We start from the raw sequence: 16619 nt of genomic DNA on the forward strand, positions 1-16619 counted from the left end.
AAGAGAAATCATTCATAGAAAGACTAATGAGTCTCATAAAATTAAATATCAAGAGACAAAAAAGATATTTTTTTTATTAAAAATCTCGAAATCCTTCAAAAAATTATTAAAAATTGATATAGATATTCACCCAAATATTTAATATAAAGTTAAGGACGAATTTAATATATATAATAATGACATAATAAATAATATATAGACAAATAGCTTTTTTTTATCAAAAATAAAAAAATTAGAACTAATGACTTTTTAAATGAATATAAAAAAACTACATTATTTAAATTATAACTTATTGGTACTATATTTTAAATAAAATTAACACTTTTATAAAATATCAAAATTTAATTTTATAATTCATCATTCAAAACAAAAAATTCACATAAAAATAATTATAAAATCTTCATTCAAACATCACAATTCATTAATGGTCTAACTGTCATCAAGCGACATCAATACTGTTAATGAGAAATGACTCAGGACTTAGTGGCTTAGTGCACCTTTGCCATTGCTACAATTAGAATCACGATTTTGGGGCACGACGCCGGCGTCAGACCACTTTGGGCTTAACTCGAAGACCAGGACACAGAACGGAGCAGAAAACACCCATAAACAGATAGAAGTAAAAAAGGGAAGCACTTCTCAAAAAATATGGCGTTGAAGGAGAACAATGCAGTGTATCAACTCCAACCTTCTCAGATATGCGAATCATTCTTTGATCACGACGCCCAGCACCAACAAGAACAACAAGGTTTCGCCAGACGCCAATGGCGACGGTTAGATTCATTTTCTACTATCCATCTCATTCACTTTCTTGCTTTCTTTCATTCTTGTTTTCTACATTGTCCCTGGACAAAACCTCAACATGAAAAATATTCAATGTAGTTCTTGGGAATTGAAAATGCTGATCAAATTAGTTACTATTGGGACTAACCTTCTCTCTCTCTCTCTGTATGATCTTCAAAGATTTCATGGAAGGTGAGCGGATATGGTTTAGCATTGAATATGGTCTTATGTTTTTTTTTTCTTATTAATTTTGAAAGAGTTGAGGTAATTGAACTGTTCTGTGGACCACAAACAAGCAATACAGATTCCGAATGGTTTCTTTTACTTTTAACTATCATTCTTGTTGGATTGTTATTATTTTCTCTTCACCATGTACAGAAATTCTTACTAAAAGGCGTACATGGAAAATTAGATAAATTAATTATTATTATTGTAGAATTAGTGATCTTGTGTTTTTTTGGATTTTTTTTCTACCAAAAGCTTGTGATATAAAGATTTTAATTGTAGGTTGTAAGCTAGCTGTTTCTTATTGTCCCTTCATTAAATCTGTGAGTTCTAAATTCCTACAATCACAATTATGGGGCCTGTTTAAGTGTATGAAATAATGAAATCTGAGTGGTGAAATAAGTAGGTGCTTTCTATGGTGGCGTTGATATTGTGGTGACTATCATGACTACGATAGATCCACTATTGTAATGCATACACATGTCATGAATTTGAATTCAACATTTAGATTTGACTCAAATTTAAAGGTCATTAAAAGCATTAATTAATATAAAGTTACCACAGTAAAATTTTCTCTCTCCTTCCGCACCATATCGAAGCATAAGCCCAAGCATTATGTATTGCACAACCATTAACCCAAGAAAATATAAATTAAACCCAAATCCAACTAAAATAAAACTATATCTTCTTTTTTTCCTTTTTCTTTCCCTTTTTCTTTATCTTCAACTTTCAGATTATATTCTCAAAGACTTTTCAACAGACACGCTATTTCTATACAACGAAATATCATATTATCAAAATATATGACAAGCAATTATTGAGAAAAAATAAAGAAAAAGAGTAAGAAAAAGAACTGCAAGATATTAAAAAATTCAAGTGGTATTAAACTGTAACAATTTTGCTTTCACCATATTTTTCCCTTCCATCTAGTTTTGATTCAATTTGATTCACTCTCACTAGTCACTGAAATCATATCATTCTCAGTGGATCTTTTTCCCTCAAAATCAAAGAGTAACAACTAGCCGAACACCAAACTTTGAAACCATTCAAAGCTAACACCATAACTCCCCTGTTCTGGAATTCATCTAATGCTATAACTACTCCCTTCAAAGCTCAACCTTGCTAGCCAATTAGTATCATTCACTGCCATCCTGTGACGATAGAATGGTTATTGTGAAACCAGAGGCCGCTAGATTAAGGCGGCATTCACTAGGCGGTGACCATCGCGGAAGCTAGAATGTGTTCAACTTAGGGCAGCTCAGCTGCGATCCTACGGCAGAAGAGGGTTTCAAAACAACCATACTTGATGAACTCAGTCCAACACCATAGACTTTTTGGTGAAGCTTTTTTTTTTATCATAATTTGGTAAAACTTTGAGTCTGATTTTTTTTCTAGGCCTTCCAACTTATTTTTTTTTCATGCTTAGTCTATACAGTGGAAAGCCCATACTAGAAAAAATCCATTTTGATGACAAAATTACTCATTTGCCATCACGGTAAATATTTAAAATTTACATATATTAGCATTGAAGTAATTCTTCGTTACTGTTTTAGATGATGTTTCTCACTATAATCAATAATGACATGTGTCACTTTTCTACTGGTTGGTCAACCACTAGACACCTTTAGGCACCATATGCTTAGGCACCAGAGAACTGGCCAAATAAGTATAGTTCTCTCTTGTTATAAACCAAAAGTTAATATAATTGTATACTCCTCTAAGTGCAATTTTTATTCTTGACTTCCACTGCTGTAGTGAAAATGCTATTCATCTTGGGGAAAATGAAAAAAGAGAAAAGGAGTTACTGAATCAAATTATCAAGGAAGCTGAAGAATATATTCAAGCTTTCTATGAAAAAAGAAAGGTTAATTGTGAGGCAAGCAAAGCTACCAACAAAAAAAGGGAGAAGGTAGAAGAAATAGTGAAGTTCCCTTCTGCCTTTTTGCGGAACATTATTCATTTTGTGTCATTTCTCATGTTTTTTAAAGAATATATCCAAATTGAAGAGAATGAATGTCAATATGTGCAGATATACTTGGCAAACCAAGCGAAGTTTCACAAAGAAGCTGATAAACATTACTGGAAGGCAATAGCGGAGTTGATCCCTTCTGAGGTTGCCAATATTGAGAAGAGAGGAAGAAAAGCAGAAGCTGAGAAGAAGCATCAAGTCAATCCTATTCAAGGTCCCAAGCCTGGGAAGCCTACAAATCTTGCAAGAATGCACCAAATGATTTTGAAGCTTCAACAGAACCCTCTGCCGCCCAAAGAAGACAACAAAGATGGTAAATCTATGAAAGATGGAGAGGATGCCAAGATTGGAAAAATCTCAACCCCAACTGCAGCAAAAGATGCTGCCGCTAATTAGGGCTGTGCAAACAAATTCAAATGATGGATTTTAAACCTAATCCAAACCAAACCATTTTTTTAAAAAAATTAGCTTAAAAAAATTCAAACCAAATTACATTAATTTTATAGTTTGATTTTTTAATTTAGAAAGCGTTTTCAATGAGTCAGTATACAATACTGGAAGACCAGTATACCACGGACAAATAAATTTTCAGTATTATATTTGTCCTTTAGTGAGGTGTTGAATGACCATATTAGCCTTCGAAATAGCTTCCAAATTACTCGATTGGTGAACTAAATTAAGGAGTTGCTAATCCATATTCATTAGAATTTAATCTCCACTCTTCTCCTCTACTGCCTACTTCTGCCGCGTTGCAACTGTGAAGCGTTGTTATAATCCCCTACTCCAGCTACTTCGGGGTTCTTGGCCTTCTCCTTCCCATCTGTTTCAACTTTTAACATTTTGCAATTCTAGTTCTGCTATAATTTTTTTTTTGTTGGTTCCTATCGTCGATGCACCTCTTCTAATTCCCTCTTCAACTCTAGCTTCTTTGTGCTTCTGACCCTACTGCGTTGTGTCTTTGAGTTGTGGCGACCCGTGACCCCCTGCTTCTACTTGGTACTTATACAGATCTGCATCGAGTTGCTACAGTTCTATAGTTCATGTTTTTAATATTATTGTCATCATGTTCAAGCTAGCCAGTTTCATAATTGATGTAATTTTTTATTTTAAATTATTGCTGGGCCAATTACAAGTTTATAGTGTCATAACTAACAATTTATGTAGCTGTTAGTAGGTTGGTAAATAAGGAGAAACAGTAAATATTCCTTTAGCAAAGAAATACAATCACAGTTATAAATTGATTCCAACTTGTTGCACGATCAATTTTGCCTCATCTCTTGATTGTATTTCAGGACTAAGTTTTTTGATAATTCTAAATTTATAATTAAAAAAAAAGAAAAAAAAAAGTCAAAAACACCTAACAATATAAAGATTTAAAACATAATTTTTTGAAAAACTCAACACTAAAATAAAGTTGTGCCATTCCCTCTTTATTAAAACCCTGTTTTGTGGATTATTCTTTGTGACCCTGTTGCTTCAAAAGTTTCACCTCAGTTCCTCGAGGTAAGTTAATGCACATAATCCATCGTGCCGGTGTGCCTCATAGTTCAAGTAATATTTAATTGGATTGACATTGTCGTTGTGGTGATCCGAATCCGAAAATTCTTAGCATATTCATCTCCTTCATCCGATATACTGTGATTTGCTCTGACTCTCCCGTTGTGTTGGTTTGTACATCATTTTTGCTTGTGCTGCTGTACGAATGCTAATTTGGCTACATTCTTGATCGAGCTGATACTTTGCATTGCGATAAAAAGACAACTCACCTCTTTGGACAGACATCTTTAATATTTAAACACTCTACAACGAAAGAATCTATTGCATTTCTTTCGTACACTTTTTTGGGTTCATGTCCACAACAAACATGTTTCTCTCAATCTGAACTCTTCATATATTTTACATTAAATTTCCCACACCTAAAATGCTTCCTTTAATCCAAACCATTTAACCAGTTTAAATCCGGATCCGGATTCAAATCCAGTTCACAGTTTCACATTACACGCGCAGATCCAGTCGTCTTCTCCTTCAACCGTGTAGTCTCCGCCGCAGGCGGCACCGGAGCAGGCAAGTGGCACCGGCACGGCGGCACCGTGTTGTCTCCTTCAACCGACCTCACCTCTGTTTCAGTGTTTCTCTTCTTCTGCCTTTGGTCTTCTCCTTCTCGTTCGCCGTCGTCGACTCGCCGTCACAGGTGTGGGCCTCCGGTTCTTTTGCTTTCCATTCGCCTCTGCTCGTGCTTCTTGCCTCTGGGTCACAAGGTTAGAACCATTTGCCTCTGCTCGTGCTTCTTCTAGAGGAATTTCGGGTTGTCGTACTTCTGATTTGATTGCATTGCAGATTTTGTTTTTTCCACCCAGGAGCACAACAAAGTTCGTGAAACTGGAAGTAACCATGAATTTTCACTGAACCAGAACAAGCAGTTCCAGCACAAGCAGAACAAGCAGTAGCCCTTGTTTCTCTTCTTTCCACAGAGTTCCGACGCAGTTCCAGCACGCCGGCGCTGCCTGTAGCAGCGTCCTCCATCCACCGCCGCTGCAACACCCCTGTCCCCTTTCTTTTTGCCCTGTTCTAATTCTCTGCTTCCAGGTTTTTGTCCATTTTCCTTTTTATTTTTATTAAGTTTGATTAATTTTGGTTAATTAGTTTATTTTGGTTAATTAGCTTAGTTTGATTAGTTGCTGTTAGTTGATGATAGGTGGTTAGGTTAGGATGATTTTCTTTAGATTGTTAGGTTTTGATTGTTGCTGAAAGTGTTTGGAGCTTGTTTGCAGTTTATGATGGAATTGTTGTTTTGATGTGAAACTGGGCTGAGATGGTCTGAAGTCTGAACATTGTTGCTTGTGTGGAAATTTACTACTTTATTGCAAAATTGCTGAAATTGTTGCTGAAACTATTGAGATTGTTTAATCCTATTAATGCACTATGTCGTATCTGATTTTGCTGCCATATGCTTACCGAATCAATTGGATTGTGCGTACGAATTGCTGTTTTGCATTATTTTCATCATGCTATCATGCTATTCTTGAGTTTGAATTGCAATTTGTTTGGATTGCTGAGATATTGTTGAGATATTGCTGCTGGGATTATTGTGTTTGAATTGCATTTTGATTAATTGAACTCCTCCACTTTGTTGTTGTTGACTTGTTGTTGTTGCTGCCAAGTTCTCCTCCATCTAAGAATCTCACCAATAATTGAACTTCCACTCATCACCACACTAAACCCAGAAAATGTTGCAAGAATTATTGACAGAATTGCTCTCTTGGTAACCTGAAATTGACCATTCTAATCTACTCAAGCCAGTTTTCTACTGCTACAAACTCTCAGATTTTTTTCATCTGATTTTTATCAGATTCTATTCCCATTCTCTTTTATATCTTTTTATACCTTATAAAAAAATGGGAAGCATTAAGGGTGTTTCAATTTCTAATTTTCTATATAACCTTTATCATGTTCTCTTAGCATATTGAATGGGGTTTAGCTGAGTTTCAATCCATTTTAGTTTCTGGGTACTCAACATGCTATTGTAAAGATTGTAGTATGTTTCTTTGGCTGTTGCTAAGCGGGTGCAAGAGGCTGCTTGTTCAGCTTTTGCAACACTTGAAGAGGTTCTGACTACAATATCTGTTTGTTTTCGCTTAATGAATCATATTCAGTTATCCAATTTACTTAATTTTATGTATGGCCCACATTTGGTTTACTTCAAACAGGAGGCTGCAGAAGAGTTGGCACCACGATTAGAAATTATATTGAAACACCTGATGCTAGCGTTTGAGAAATATTAGGTTGTGGTTGTTTGATGTATTTGCAGATATATTTTGTTATTTGTAGATATATTTTCCTCAAAAGTTGTAGTTGTTTGATGACTTTGTTGGCATCTTTTGATATTTTGTGGTTGTTGTTTTAGAGAGAATTTTTAGTGGTATCATTTTGATGTTTTGAGAATGATTAAATGTTATTTATTTAGATTAGCGATTGTCATTAGATTTATAAAGAACCAAATCCTAGTTGTAATGAACCTATATAGTTTAAAAAGGCTTTAGTATTAATTTTACTTTTAGAAAAATTATGGTTTGAAAATCGGATTTTCTAAAAACTGGTTTTAAAACTGGATTTTTGGTTAAAAAATTTGGTTTGGAAATGGATTTCTAAGAACTGGTTTTAAAACTGGATTTTTGGTTAAAAAATCTGATTTTAAAATTTTATTTTAAAACAAAAAACCGGACTTTAAATTTGGATATTAAAAAACCAGATTTAAAACCGGATTTTAAATTTGGATATTAAAAAACTGGATTTAAAACCAGTTTGTCATTGTGTTGGCTCCTCTGCAGGCTCTGCTCTGCGTCCGCCGAAGATCTGCTGTCTTGCTGGCGGCTTGCTTTGCAACGGTGCAATGTGGCGACGACCCCAAGTTGGAAACGTCCCCGAGTGTTTCTGGGTTTCTGCTTCTGCTGTAGGTGAGATTTTTCTTTTTCTTTTTTTATATAGTATTTCTTATTAATTTTTTATACTGGCTTTTTGCTCTTTCAATGTATTGATGCTAATTGTATTTGTATGTAAAACTGATTGATTTAATTGTGATAGATTTAGATGAATTGTATTTGTATGTAAAACTAATTGATTTAATTTGTTGCTCTCTTTGTACTTTTTCCTTTCTTGAGCCTTGTATACCATTTTTCCTGTTATTTTAAGATATTATGTCGTTGTATCAATCCGTTTTTGTGCTTGAGGTTTAATTTCTAACTGTTTAAATCCTTACTCTTTTACTCCGTGTTGGACAAATTTGACAAGATCATCAATAAGAAACTCCTTCTACTGTGGTTTATGAGGATGATAAGGTACTCTCTCTCAGCCTTTGATCAAATCCTCAACTTAACTGTGTTACAGCTTAAGTAAAGTCTGGTAGTACCGTGAATGACTGCGGACATAGGTTAAAGCAATGGAATAAAGATTTAAAGATGTGCATTGGAGTTATCTGTTTTGTCTCATGTGTTAGGTACCAGACAAATGACACAGCAAAATATAGAGATGAAAAATTAGAAATTTGTATAAAATATGGAAATAATTGAATAATTTTCTTTGAGAATTACAACTTCTCTCTATCACAAGGAGACTACAATAACACTCTCTCTTGACAAAAGGAGAACACACTTCTCTCTATCAAATATAGGAGAAAACTACTCAAAGAAATCTTATGTTATTCTATTTGGATGACTTGATTGAAATGAATTAAAGAAAAACTCAATTTATAGGGGAGTCTCTTTGATATGAACCATCCATCAATTAGAGGTATATAATTCTTTTCTTTTTCAACCATTAAAATCCTAAGGTTATAAACTAGGATTGTTTATTACCTTTCATTTTATTTAGTTATTATTTATTTATTTATTTATTTTCTAAAATTAGCTTTACTAATTTTCACAATTTTTCGCTTAAAGCTAATTTTGATAAATATTCAAAATTCATGTTGCTCATGTATTCGATAGGCCATATGAGGATCTACACCATTCAAACTTTTCTGTGTTGATTGGTTTTGTCATGGCATCTGCTAGGTTATCTTTTGTGTGAATCTTCTATATATCAACACTCCCTTCTTTTATTACTTCCCAAACAAAGTGATTTCTTGAATGAAAGACAGGATTCCTTGCAATGTGCAAGGCACTCTGACTGTCACAATACACAGAAATCTTCTGTTGTTTGTGCCCGAGTTCTTCTATCAACCTTTGGATCCAAATAGCTTCCTTGCATGCTTGTGTAGCTGCCATATATTCAACTTCTGTAGTAGATAAAGCCACAACAATCTGTAATTTAGATAGCCAGCTTACAGCTCCTCCTGCAAGTGTAAACACATAGCCTGTAGTAGATATTCGTTTATCAAGATCACCTGCAAAGTCTAAAATCTTGTTTGCTGGTCCCAAGTCTTTCATATCAAACTCCCTAGCCAACTGTGCCTTCAATTCTTGGATTTGATCTTTGTTGGGACCTACCACCAACATGTCATCCACATACAACAGCAGAATGATGAAATCATTATCACCAGACCTCTTGTAATAAGTACAATGATCTGAACTAAGTCTGTTGTATCCAAGGCTAATAATGAAAGAATCAAATCTCTTGTACCAACACCTTGGCGCCTGCTTTAGACCGTACAGAGATTTAGTTAACCTGCAAACCAAGTTTTCTTTTCCTTTTTCTTCAAAACCTTCTGGTTGGAGCATATATATCTCTTCTTCAAGTTCTCCATGAAGAAAAGCAGTCTTTACGTCTAATTGCTCTAGATGTAAATCAAATGCAGCACATATAGCCAAAACTACTCTAATAGTAGTTAGTCTCACCACTGGAGAAAATATTTCATTGAAGTCAATACCTTCTTTCTGAGCATATCCCTTGACAACCAATCTTGCACGATATCGTTCCACCTGATCATTACTATCTCGTTTGATCTTGTAAACCCATTTGTTACCAATGGCTTTCCGACCTGCTGGAAGTTCAACAAGTTTCCAGGTATGGTTCCTATGTAATGCCTCAATTTCTTCTTGCATTGCTGTCATCCACATAGAAGCATCTGGATTGCGCATAGCCTCCATAAAAGTTGTTGGTTCTCCATCTTCTGTCAAAAGACAATATGCATCATGGTTTGTCAAAACATAATTTGAGTGCCATGATGGTGTTCTTCTTTGTCAAGTGGATCGACGAACTTCTATGTCATTGGCCTCTGCTTCTTGTTCTTCGTGCTGTGGTTCTACTTCAGAAAGATCACCTTCTCTGCATTTTTCATCTATTTGAACAGTGGTTATATCTTTAACAGTGCTGTCATTTTCTTGTTCCTTTTGCAATTCATCTTCTGCAAATATCACATCTCTACTGACAACTACCTTGCGGGCAGTGGGATCCCACAGGCGATACCCCTTAACTCCGTCAGTATAACCCAAGAATATACATTTTCTAGACTTTGGGTCCAGCTTTGTTCTTTCCTGGGAATTGTACATTACGTACACAGGACAACCAAATATATGTAAAGAAGAATAATTAGGTGGCTTACCTTGCCACATCTCCATTGGTGTCTTTAACCCAATTGCAGTTGATGGTGACCGATTTATCACATAACAGGCAGTTTTAACAGCTTCTGCCCAAAAAGACTTAGCTAAACCTGTAGTTTGCAACATAGCTCGTGCTCTTTCTAGGAGAGTCCGATTCATTCGCTCTGCTACACCATTTTGCTGAGGCGTATATGCAACTGTGAATTGCCGTTGAATACCTGCTTGCTTGCAAAATGTTAGAAAATCGCCATCGACATATTCTCCTCCATTATCTATCCTTAAATACTTGATCTTCTTTCCAGATTCAAGTTCTAACTTTGCTTTAAACTCTTTGAACATCGCAAACACGTCTGACTTCTTCTTGATCGGGAACACCCATAGCCTCCTAGAGTAATCATCAATAAATGATACAAGATATTTTGCTCCTCCTAGGGACATCTCCGGCGATTCCCACACATCAGAATGAATCAACTCCAATATGTGCTTGCTCCGAGCAGTTGATCTACCAAACGTTAATCTATGTTGTTTGCTTGTAACGCAGTGCTTACAAAACGGTAAGTTTACCGATTTGAGCCCGGGAATGAGATTACGTTCTACAAGAATCTTCAAACCTCGTTCTGACATGTGGCCTAGTTTGCAATGCCATATCATCGTCATTTCTTCTTGGCTTGTTGAAGCAACTGATGCCTCTGCTTCTTGCAAAGTATCTCCCACAAGCATATATAGATTTGCTGCAATCTTTTCTGCTTTTATTACCACAAGAGCTCCTTTAACAACTTTCAAGATCCCACCTTCAATATGAGTCTTGCAGCCAAGTTCATCCAGTTGCCCAATCGACAACAAGTTCTTCTTCAAGCCCTTCACATGTCTTACCCCTTGAAGTGAACGAATAGAACCATCAAACATTTTTATTTTGACAGTACCTATTCCAACAATTTCTAAGGCATGATCGTTTCCCATAAACACAGATCCTTCTAAGACAGGTTCATATGTACAAAACCAATCACGATGAGGAGTCATGTGCCATGTTGCTCCTGAATCAACAATCCAAACATCAGTGAGCTGTTTGCTGCCTTTAGAACCAATTGTTGCTTCGCCATACAGGATTTCTCCATCATCAGAGGTACTCGCAACACATCCTTGAGAACTTGATCCTTCTGTAACCTTCTCTATACTCTTCTTATTCCAACAATCTTTCTTGAAGTGCCCTCTCTTACCACAATTGTAGCATTTGATCTGCTTCTCACTTTGTGACTTTGGTCTACTTTGACTCCCACTGGAACCACGCTCCATTGATCTTCCTCTTGTCATCAATAAAGCCTCTGCTTGTTTTGAGCTCTCTAATCTATCTTCCTTATTCTTGCGCCTAGATTCTTCTTCAAGAACCGCAGCAGCCATGTCATCAAAAGAAAGATAATCAGTCAAAACATTATTAGTTAAGTTAATGATAAGCTGATCATATGAATCTGGTAGACTTTGAAGTAAGAGCTCTGCACGTTCATTTTCCGCTATGGTATATTCCAACGATGAGAGTTGGGAAAATAGCGTATTTAGATTATTGATGTGATCCGTTGCCAATGTGGATTCACTCATTCGAAGAGTATAAAGTCTTCTCTTCAAGAATATCTTGTTGTGAAGTGACTTGACTTCATATAATTTGGTGAGAGCATCCCAAATTTCCTTTGCTGTCTTTTTCTCTGCTACACTTGATAAAACTGAATCAGCTAGTGCCAAGTGTAAGTTTGCAACAGCATTGTTGTCCATCTCCTTCCATTTTTCATCTGTAATTCCAGTGGGTCTACCTTCAATTGCTGTCACGCAATTGTCTTTTCTCATAATGGCTTTTATCTTCAATTTCCATATGACACAGCAAAATATAGAGATGAAAAATTAGAAATTTGTATAAAATATGGAAATAATTGAATAATTTTCTTTGAGAATTACAACTTCTCTCTATCACAAGGAGACTACAATAACACTCTCTCTTGACAAAAGGAGAACACACTTCTCTCTATCAAATATAGGAGAAAACTACTCAAAGAAATCTTATGTTATTCTATTTGGATGACTTGATTGAAATGAATTAAAGAAAAACTCAATTTATAGGGGAGTCTCTTTGATATGAACCATCCATCAATTAGAGGTATATAATTCTTTTCTTTTTCAACCATTAAAATCCTAAGGTTATAAACTAGGATTGTTTATTACCTTTCATTTTATTTAGTTATTATTTATTTATTTATTTATTTTCTAAAATTAGCTTTACTAATTTTCACATCATGAACTGATCTCTGTTGTTTTTTCTGTCTGACTCTTCTATATTGATTCAAAAATCTTATTAACATTTACATAAGCTCTTTAGTTTATACTTTGTCAAATATTTTATTCACCTAATTTACCCTCGTCTAGCTTATGCAGAATGAGCAGGTTTGCGAGAACTATTGATGCCGAGGGCGTTGCCATTCTAAAGCGCCGCCAATAACTCAACCAGGGAGCCGCTCTCAGTTATCATCATCACTTCCCAATTTCAAAAGTCATCGGAGAAGTTTCTGTCACCTTGAAGTGCAATATTCAGTTCTCAGTGGCAGTGCGTGCCATCCCTCTTCATGGCCTTCATCAAACAAAGGGTTAGATTATACAGCTCTCTTTCCCCACTCTCACTCTGCACTTTCAAACTCTATTCTTCTTCTTCCGAAGCTTTGATTTCAAAAGCTCATGACACAGACGAAACCACAGAAACTGCCCAAACCACTAACCTGTCACCCCAAGAGACCATTATAGCAGAACAATTTCACTCTCTCATTAAAGACCACTACCGCAAGAACCCTAATCCCAACGCCACCCCACCCACCCCCAATTTCACCATACCCGATCTCAACATCAGTTTTTCCAAAATCTCCGCCACAGAAACTGTTTCCCCCGCCGTCACCCGCAAGGTTATCGAGAAATGCGGGGGTGTCCGCCATGGCATCCCCTTGCTCCAGTCTCTCGCGTTCTTCAACTGGGCCACCTCCCTCGAGGGCTTCCCTTCATCCCCTGAGCCCTACAACGAGATGATCGACCTTGCCGGAAAGCTGAGGCATTTCGATTTGGCATGGCATTTGATCAATTTGATGAAAGTTCGCAGAGTCAAAATAACCATCGACACGTTTTCTGTCCTTGTCCGACGATACGTGAGGGCCGGATTGGCTGCGGAGGCGGTTCACGCCTTTAACCGCATGGAAGACTTTGGTTGCTTCCCTGATATTGTTGCATTTTCAATTGTGATTAGTAGCTTATGCAGGAAGAGAAGAGCAATTGAAGCTCAATCATTTTTTGATAGTCTTAAGGATAGGTTTGAGCCTGATGTTATAGTGTATACTAGTTTAGTTCATGGTTGGTGCAGGGCTGGGAATATAGCGAAAGCCGAGGAGGTTTTCAGGGATATGAAACTGGCTGGAATCAAGCCTAACACATACACTTACAGCATTGTGATTGACTCACTGTGCCGGTGTGGTCAGATTTCTCGTGCTCATGATGTTTTCTCAGAGATGATTGATGCCGGCTGCGATCCTAATGCGGTTACTTTCAATAGTCTCATGCGAGTTCATGTGAAAGCTGGAAGGACTGAAAAGGTCTTGCAAGTTTACAATCAGATGAAGAGGCTGGATTGTCCTGCTGATACGATTACTTATAATTTCCTAATTGAGAGTCATTGCAGGGATGAGAATCTTGAAGAAGCTGTGAAGGTTCTCAACTCAATGGTTAAGAAAGGGGTTTCTCCTAACGCGTCAAGTTTCAATTCAATTTTTGGATGCATAGCTCAGTTACATGATGTTAATGCTGCTCATAGGATGTATGCTAGAATGAAGGAGCTGAAGTGCCAGGCTAATACATTAACTTACAATATATTGATGAGAATGTTCGCGGACTCAAAATCAATTGATATGGTTTTGAAATTGAAGAAGGAGATGGATGAGAATCAAGTTGAGCCCAATGTGAATACTTATCGAATTTTGATTTCAATGTATTGTGAAAAGGGGCACTGGAACAATGGCTACAAGTTTATGAAGGAGATGGTTGAAGAAAAAGGACTAAAACCTAATCAATCTGTTTATGAAATGGTTCTAGAGCTGTTGAGGAAAGCAGGGCAGCTTAAACTGCATGAGGATTTGGTGGAAAAGATGGTTGCCATGGGATTTGTCTCTCGCCCTTTGTAGAAGTAGCTTCACTTGTCACATCTTAGTTTATATTAAACTATAAACTACTTGTATTACCTGCTTAACTCATAGTTTAGTTGGTTAAGAAAATAGTTGGAGAGTTCTTTATTTTATTTTATTTTATTTTATTTTAAATTCATAGGCATCATCTATAATTTCTTTGATTTATGGCCGAAGTTTTGTAGTACTTGAATAACTAGGTGGAAACGTTGTTTGAAGCTAGGCATTTAGCATGTAAGGCTGTGTTTGTTTATAGGAATGGAACACTGAGACAGGAATATAAAAACACAAAATCGTATTTAATAGATAAGATATGGATCAATATTGTGTCTAGAGATACTAAATTAATGTATTTTGTATTCATTCTAACAAAAAAGACACACAGATACTAATAAATAATATAATTTATTTTTTATTTTTTTATTATTCTTATAAATTTTTTATTATTATATTTTTTCTTAAATTTTTTAAATGAAAAAAAAAATAAATTAAATTTTCATAATTTATTTTATTTTATCACTAAACAGAATATAAAAATACCAAATTTTGTGTTTCTATTTTTTATGTGCTTTATGTCTTATTTTTAGTATATTTTCTTGTCCTTCAGAAATAAATGCAGCCTAACCGATAAAAGCAGTGTTTTTGGGCAGTGTATTCAGTTAAGCACTTATTTTGTAAGGTGTCCTATTAAATATCTGTTTTGCTTAACAAAAGTTTTGTTGTACTATTTACGTTTTCCTTATTAATTTTTGGTTCTATTTTTGTTTTAAAAAATAAGAGAGATCTCGAGTTATCCCTCCAATCCCAACTTATAGTGTGCTGAAATAAGTGAAATAACAAGAATGTGAACTACTAATTCCAAAATTAGGTCTTCATACATTTTTCTTATTTTGATATGTTGGATTTATCTATTGGGTATATGCGGTATCTGTTGTCTATAAGGCAAGCCATAGGGTAAAAACTAGTATAAAATTAAACTAGTATAAATTCCGCATTACGCCCAGACCAAATACTGATCTTTTGTAAAAATTTGTTGAATATGTCTATTTATATTAATAATTATTATTTTTAATTTAAAAAACTATTCTTATTAAAAATTTATTGTACAATGTATAAGATTGTTACATTATCTCCTTTTCAGAAGTCAATAATTTTGCCCATATGAATAGATTCTACTTAAATGTAAAAACTATTATGTTTATTTGTTTAAATATAGTTACACAAACAATGAATACTAACTAAGTGACATTTAGTTATAATAAGTAGATCCCTAGTATATGGTTAATCACAGATCGTGTATTTAATGTATCCCTAGTATATTTAAAATGTATAAGATTTTAGACTAATTAATGCATAATATTGTGTTATTTGTATTGATTTAAATATTTGGTGTTATTAGACAATATTAGTATTGATTATGGTTATGCTTTAATTTTAGAGAATAGTTGGTTCTTATTTTATTTTTCTAAGTGAATCTTACCATGTCAAATAATGGTTGGAGTATTGAAAATTTGGATATTTTCACATGCTATCTTATAAGAAGGTATTAAGGTAATGTAATGTTAACCGCCCGGTTTTTACCCGGTATAATCGTGGCCTGAAAGTATATAGGTTTCATCGGGTTCAGAGTCGGATTCGGGTCTAATAAATAGACCTGGTATATATTTCGGGTCGGGTCTGAGTCACATCAAACCCGGTTTTACCCGGCCCATACACACCCCTATTTTAATCTACTTTGTTATAATTTGTTTCCAAAATTATATGTATATTTAACCCAAGTCTATGGCTAAGCACAAATTGTATATTTAATCTGTAAATAATTTTTTAATATCATCTTTTAAGTGTGTTTCCAACAAAAAATTTTGCGAATTATTTTCATTGGCCCTAATTAAAATGCATTCAACAAAGATAAAAATAATTACTATAATAAAGCATAATTTATGACCAAAAATAATAACAAACAATTAAAAAGATTTAATATTGAGAGTTTATTTCTCCATCAAATACCATCATATCCACACCATGAAGTTGTCACTTATTTGAGTAAACATAATCACAGAACCAAAATATTAGATAGGAATATGCAATCATATGTACAGATTTGGTGTTATCTATTACTACTATCCTTGGCTATATGATTTGCAAAATCACATTTGACGCATCCACAATCTGAAGTCATAAATTATGGCATTGAAATTACAAAAGATGAGAACCATTTATTTATACACTGTGCATATGTGAAATCTCTGTGGGTTAAAACGTTAAAACTAGGAGAAATTTGCTGGATAAAATCTGATAAAATTATAGATGTTTTTGAGGCATGGTGCCACCAAATTGTGGTTAGATGCGAAAAAAGACGTAGATTAATCTATGATTTACTATTATCTGGGTTATTTGGAGAATCAG

The 16619-nt window shown here is 35.0% G+C and overlaps 2 protein-coding genes across 6 annotated transcripts; both read left to right on the top strand.

The window, feature by feature from the left end:
* The first annotated feature begins 536 nt into the window (after nucleotides 1–536).
* Nucleotides 537–3373, top strand: LOC107477928 (clathrin light chain 1-like). Its single transcript, XM_016098025.3, has 3 exons — nucleotides 537–773; nucleotides 2764–2917; nucleotides 3038–3373. The coding sequence occupies exons 1-3, from the start codon at nucleotides 649–651 to the stop codon at nucleotides 3371–3373; spliced, it is 615 nt and encodes a 204-aa protein (XP_015953511.1). The 5' UTR covers nucleotides 537–648.
* Nucleotides 3374–4793: 1420 nt separating this feature from the next.
* Nucleotides 4794–14326, top strand: LOC107477880 (pentatricopeptide repeat-containing protein At1g20300, mitochondrial). 5 transcript variants are annotated; one of them, XM_021137816.2, is made up of 5 exons: nucleotides 4794–5235; nucleotides 5315–5563; nucleotides 7306–7431; nucleotides 7766–7812; nucleotides 12424–14326. In XM_021137816.2, the coding sequence occupies exon 5, from the start codon at nucleotides 12621–12623 to the stop codon at nucleotides 14211–14213; it is 1593 nt and encodes a 530-aa protein (XP_020993475.1). In that variant the 5' UTR covers nucleotides 4794–5235; nucleotides 5315–5563; nucleotides 7306–7431; nucleotides 7766–7812; nucleotides 12424–12620; the 3' UTR covers nucleotides 14214–14326. The 5 variants fall into 5 exon arrangements, with proteins under 5 accessions (XP_020993475.1, XP_015953449.1, XP_052115179.1 ...); XM_016097963.3 differs by lacking the exon at nucleotides 7766–7812; XM_052259219.1 differs by lacking the exon at nucleotides 7766–7812 and having other exon boundaries at nucleotides 12433–14326.
* The last annotated feature ends 2293 nt before the right edge of the window (nucleotides 14327–16619 follow it).

The sequence above is a fragment of the Arachis duranensis genome, chromosome 3, assembly GCF_000817695.3.
Source record: "Arachis duranensis cultivar V14167 chromosome 3, aradu.V14167.gnm2.J7QH, whole genome shotgun sequence".
In the NCBI taxonomy this organism is placed as follows: Eukaryota; Viridiplantae; Streptophyta; class Magnoliopsida; order Fabales; family Fabaceae; genus Arachis; species Arachis duranensis.

What these genes read in the sequence shown, in the direction of transcription:
- LOC107477928 (XM_016098025.3), top strand. Translation starts at nt 649, where the DNA reads ATGGCGTTGAAGGAGAACAATGCAGTGTATCAACTCCAACCTTCTCAG. An exon ending in GCCAGACGCCAATGGCGACG is followed by an intron (nt 774 to 2,763) that starts GTTAGATTCATT and finishes CCACTGCTGTAG; the next exon opens with TGAAAATGCTATTCATCTTG. An exon ending in CCAACAAAAAAAGGGAGAAG is followed by an intron (nt 2,918 to 3,037) that starts GTAGAAGAAATA and finishes CAATATGTGCAG; the next exon opens with ATATACTTGGCAAACCAAGC.
- LOC107477880 (XM_021137816.2), top strand. Translation starts at nt 12,621, where the DNA reads ATGGCCTTCATCAAACAAAGGGTTAGATTATACAGCTCTCTTTCCCCA.